The sequence below is a fragment of the Pteropus vampyrus genome, unplaced genomic scaffold, assembly GCF_000151845.1.
Source record: "Pteropus vampyrus isolate Shadow unplaced genomic scaffold, Pvam_2.0 Scaffold22, whole genome shotgun sequence".
Taxonomy (NCBI): domain Eukaryota; kingdom Metazoa; phylum Chordata; class Mammalia; order Chiroptera; family Pteropodidae; genus Pteropus; species Pteropus vampyrus.
In genome coordinates, this window is record NW_011888803.1 from 7,300,001 (window position 1) to 7,305,171 (window position 5,171).

The 5,171-nt window shown below is 37.3% G+C and overlaps 1 protein-coding gene and 1 pseudogene across 1 annotated transcript in view; one reads left to right on the plus strand and one right to left on the minus strand.

Moving 5' to 3' along the window:
* Nucleotides 1-3,292: 3,292 nt before the first annotated feature.
* LOC111736911 lies at nucleotides 3,293-3,411 on the minus strand (annotated as a pseudogene).
* Nucleotides 3,412-4,110: 699 nt separating this feature from the next.
* RPF1 (ribosome production factor 1 homolog) overlaps nucleotides 4,111-5,171 on the plus strand; it is a 17,092-nt gene continuing 16,031 nt past the window's right edge. Inside the window, 2 exon segments of the mRNA XM_011355567.2 lie at nucleotides 4,111-4,424; nucleotides 5,130-5,151. Coding sequence (XP_011353869.1) covers nucleotides 4,149-4,424; nucleotides 5,130-5,151 — 298 coding nt within the window. The 5' untranslated portion in view covers nucleotides 4,111-4,148.

Sequence of the window (5,171 nt, forward strand, 5' to 3'; positions counted from 1 at the left end):
AGAAATTATTAGAAATTATTCCCAAAACACAATCTGAAGACTTACTTCTGGGAGAAAGTTTTTGATTTCCTAATATATTTCCAGTTTCTGGAAAGGTCATCAAATGCATTATGTATATTTCCTAGTGTGAAGCACATAGAGATGATGAAATATTCACCACATGATTACTCTCCAGGTTTCCAATATCTGAAAAGTCTCCAAATTTCAGTCATTCTAATTCAATTTCAGGTAGGAGGGTATGTGGCTCTAATATTTCTTCACAAAATTGTATTACTTCTATTCTTATTGACTTCAAGTTCTTTTGAAGGAGAATTGACACTGTGAGAGTCCTATTGACACTATGAATCTCTGTAATAACTTTTCAACCAACTTCCTGAGTCACTAAAGCCTGGAAATAAAGCTCATTAATCACTAAAATAACCTACGGTATAGAATAAACAAAGAAGAGGACTTTCAAAATTTCGTGAGATAAGTAGTTTATGTGCCTAAAACAGTTCTTGGACACCAGTAAAATATCTAGAAATGAGAAGCTAATTATGTAATAGTTTTATTGTTCTGTCAAAAGGAATTCAAAGAGCTTTAGTTGATAGGAATCTTTTACCGAGCAAGAAACAAAATGCTCATGAACAGGGAGACTTAACGCTAAAAGTAATTAGAAGCTTGGCTTTTAGCAGCTATAGGTTTATAAGGTATTAATAATGGAGTACATTGTTTTTGTTATCATGATTGGTTACTAGAAACTTAAAGTTTATAGGGTAGGAGCACTGTGGAAACTTAATCACGTGGAAACTTAATCACGTATAGCTGATTGGCTAGCTGTAAGGTAACACTAATGAGAGAGCTTAAATTTTTTTATTTTTTATTTTTCAGTTATAGTTGGCATACAATATTATATTAGTTTTAGGTATACGACATAGTGAGTACACATTTGTATAACCTATGAAGTGATGGCCCCGATAAATCTAGTACCCATCTGAAACCATACATAGTTATTACAAGGTTATTAACTATATTCCTTATACTATACTTCACATTCCCATCCTCCCACCCCTTCCCATCTGGTAACCCTCAAAATGTTCTCTGTATTTATGAGTTTCTGTTTTGTTGTTTATTTATTTATTTTTTATTATGATGGCATTAGTTGACACATTTTGTTCTTTAGATTCCACATGTAAGTGAAATCATGGAGTATTTGTCTTTCAAAGAGAGCTTAAGTTTCGTTTAAGGTCAGAGTCAGCATTTGGGGAAATCAGGTCAGTTTGAGTTTTGGTTATATGACTATGAGCTTTGGTATACATGTATATTCAAACTGTGGCCTCCATTTTGGTTTTTCTTTAACAGTTCTTACCTGCTTTTACTGCATGGTATAATTCATGCTCAGAAAGCATCAATATTCTGTGTGTTTGTCAAAGGGTTACATCACATTATAAGTAAAAAACCGGTATCTCACATTCTCATGTAATGAATTAATATTTTGTGCCTTTGGAATGATTTTTGTGATGTAAAGAGTTTAAGTTATATTGTAAAATAATGGATCAAATTTTCTAAATGGAATCTTGGTTATACATTTGTTTGGTTCACTGAATTCGTCTAGTGTCCCAGAGTTGTATTATAGGGTCTCTCAAATGTCAGAACTAAAATAAATAAGCAAAAAATCTTTATTAAATATTAAAAATGTTTTATTTCAAAATAATGTAAATGGGCCTTGAAAATAATGGACGATGAAGCAATTAGTGAGAAAAAGCAAATGGATAAAATGGACCTCAAGTTAAGGAGCACTCTACACTGACCATTATTCAATACTTACACTAGAATTGTGTTTTATCTTCTAAACTGTAAACTATTTGAGGGTAAACATGACATCTTTTTTTTTTCTCCATGTTTACCATAGTCTCGTACACCTAGAAGTAATAAAAATAGCTAGTTAGCATTTATCGAGTGTTTCTTTAATATGTTATTTCAACGACCTATGAGGCATTATAATTAGCCCATTTAGAGATGAAAAAATTGAGACTCAGATTATGAGATTTAATTGAGATTTCTAATGGACTGAGTCAAAATTTGAACACAGATCTGAACATAGAGCCTACTGTTTACATCATATTCATTACCCGATTCATTTATTGGTTAACATTAAATATATATTTGCTGACTTGATTCGTGCTTTTGTGAATTCTGACCATAGAAATGCTTTTATTCAACTCATACAACTATTACAAATAAGTCATGAAGGAAAAAAAGGAAGTCTCTGTGTTAAAACAGTTTATGGTCTCATTTGTATGGCACTTCTGAATAAATTTAAGATAATTATCTAAACACATTTCAGTACTATTCTGTGTTCTTATGAGAAAAAAATATATTTATTACATGTAGGGAAATAAAATATTAAGGTTAGAAGAGGGTTCCAAAATGTTTTTTTAGTCTATATTTTTTAGATAAAGGTTGGTTTGTCTCCTCCTGCTCTCTTCCTCTACCTCTCCTCCTCCTTGTTGTGTTTGATCTAATTACTCCTCTTTAAATTATATAAAATTTTATGATTTAGTGCCGTCAAACCCATATGTCAGTGATTTTTAAGCTCAACACTATTTTCATAAAATTAAAATGAAAAATATAACAAATTTAACCACTGAGGAAATATTTTCTTCTCTTGGCTTCTCATTCTCCTTTATTGGATCCTCCTTTTCTCTTCATGTGGGTCTGCTCCTTCCTCTTCCTCTTTTTTCCAGTTCACTAGCTACATTTACTATAGTGGTGTGAAAAAGTATATGCTGTGACTCCCAAATTTTGATCTCTAGACCACACCTCTCTCCGGCTGCAGAATCATATATTCCAACTGACTACTTGAAAATAACAATCAGATGACTAATAGTATCTCAAACTTAACATTTCTATAACTGAAATTTTGATCTTACCCTTCAGATTTGCTCCACCTGAAGTCTCTCCCATCTCAACTGATTGGTAGGTAACTCCATCTTTCCAGTCGCTTAGTTCAAAAGTCCTGGAATCATCCTTGACTCCTTCTCTCATACCCTTCATTCAATCATCAGGAACTTACAAAAGAATCTGATCACTTCTCACCACTTCCACCAGAGCCACTGGGTCAAGACACTGTCGTTTCTCCTCTCCTTTCATTTTGCCTCCCCTTAAGTCTGTTCTCAAAAAAAGTCTGAGTGATGCTTTTAATTTTTTTGTTTATTAGGGTAACATTGTTTTTTGTTTGTTTTTAAGGTGAAGCAACCCTTGGTTGACCTCACAGATTGCAAGGACTTTGTCATGGTACAATCCCTTTTTAAGCTTACAGCACCTGGTCTTCCTAGGTGGCCTCCCATCCAACTACTCACCAGGCCCGACCCTGCTTAGCTTCCGAGATCTCACAGGATCGGGCTTGTTCAGGGTGGCATGGCCACAGACCTGAGTGATGCTTTTAAAATGTAAGCCAGGTCATGTCATTCCTCTTCTCAAATCCTCCAAGAGATATACGTCTCACATAAAATAAACACCAAACTCCCTTCAAAACCCTACATAATCTGCAACTCCTAACCATTTCTCTTTCCTCTCTTACTCTCCTCCTTTCTCATCTGACTCCTGGCCTTCATAGTGTTTCCCAAACATACCAGGCTTGCTACTGACTAGGAACCTGCGAGGTGTATGGTTCCTTTGCCTGGACTGCTTTTCTTAGCTTAGCGTATCTTCCCCCAGCTAACTGCATATCCTTCAAATCTTTGCTCAGTGTAACATTTAAAAGCTACAACATGCTCCTCTACTCTACCATCTTTTTATCCTCCTTTTTCCATATCGTGTATTACTTTATAGCACACCACACTATTATTCGTGAGCCCATTTTAGGTCTTTCTAGTAGAATGTAAACTCTACGGCAAAGATTGTTTTGTTCCAATGTTTTGCGGGCTCGGCACATAGAAAACACTCAATAAAGAATTCCACGAATTCATCATTTCGATATCCACACAGTTGAGCAATCCCCTTAACTTTCCTCCCACGTTAAGTTTCAGGACCATCTTAAATGGCTACAGTTCACGTGGCATTCTACATTTTTCTTTAAGCCCTCCCGCTCCCGGAAGTAAAAGCCTAAGAAAGCAGGTCAGAAAAGGAAGTTATTTCCGTTTCCGTCCAGACAAGGAGTAAACGCCATGGAGAAGGCGGGAGATAAGAGCGGCGGCAGCAGAAAGAAAAGCCTGAAACGCAAAGCCGCTACCGAAGAACTTCAGGAGGCTGCAGTTGCTGAGGATGGGGCTACGGAAAGCGAAGGCCAAACCCCGAAAGCGGCTGCTTTTCCTCCAGGTTTCAGCATTTCAGAGATTAAGAACAAGCAGCGGCGACACTTAATGTTCACGCGGTGGAAACAGCAACAGCGGAAGGTATGAGATGGAAGCGGCAGGGCGCATGCGCGATGTAGTTTGCAGAAGGTTGGGGTTTGGGGGGAGGCGTTGCAAATGCGTGATCACCCCTACCTGGGGGCCCCCGGCGGTCGTGATTAATCCGGGAGGGTAAGGTGGAGGCTCTTAGGTTCTGATCCCCTCCCTCTTCTTTTTGCCTGAGCTTTAAAAGTAGTGAAAATGATTCCCTCCTGATCTAGCTAGGAGGCAAAAGTCACTGTCTCCGCTTCGTTCCGTCTACTTGCTGTTGGTTAATTCCTAGAATCTGTAATACAGGCATTACGTAAATCCAAAACGATTCTTCTTTGATTCCTGCAGCAACTCTTACCGACATTAATACTGTAAAGTTTCTAGTAATTGTATTTACTCTTTACAGCTTTATCCTCACGTAATTCTGGGCGATAAGTAGGAGATGAACAAATAAAGTCCAAGGTCACAGTGCTCATTTGTGGTTAAATTGCACTTGAAAGCAAACATTTGCTTATTCTTGCACATAGTAAAAGTTCGTACACATAATGCTTTTTCTGTGCCTGCCTTCTCTTATTAGACTTTTTGAGACCCTGGACTGACCGAGTCTTATTTATCTTAAGTGCCAAAGTGCTTTTGGAATACGTAGAAGGAGCATCTAACCCTTTCTGGTGTGCGAGTATGGGGGAATGATGTCCTAGAAGACTTTTGAGACTATAATTTCTCATCCGACACCTGACGGATTAAGGGTTTTATAAGCACGGGGAGGATAGGGAGGTGTAGGGGGGAAGTATTTTCTGATGTGTATCA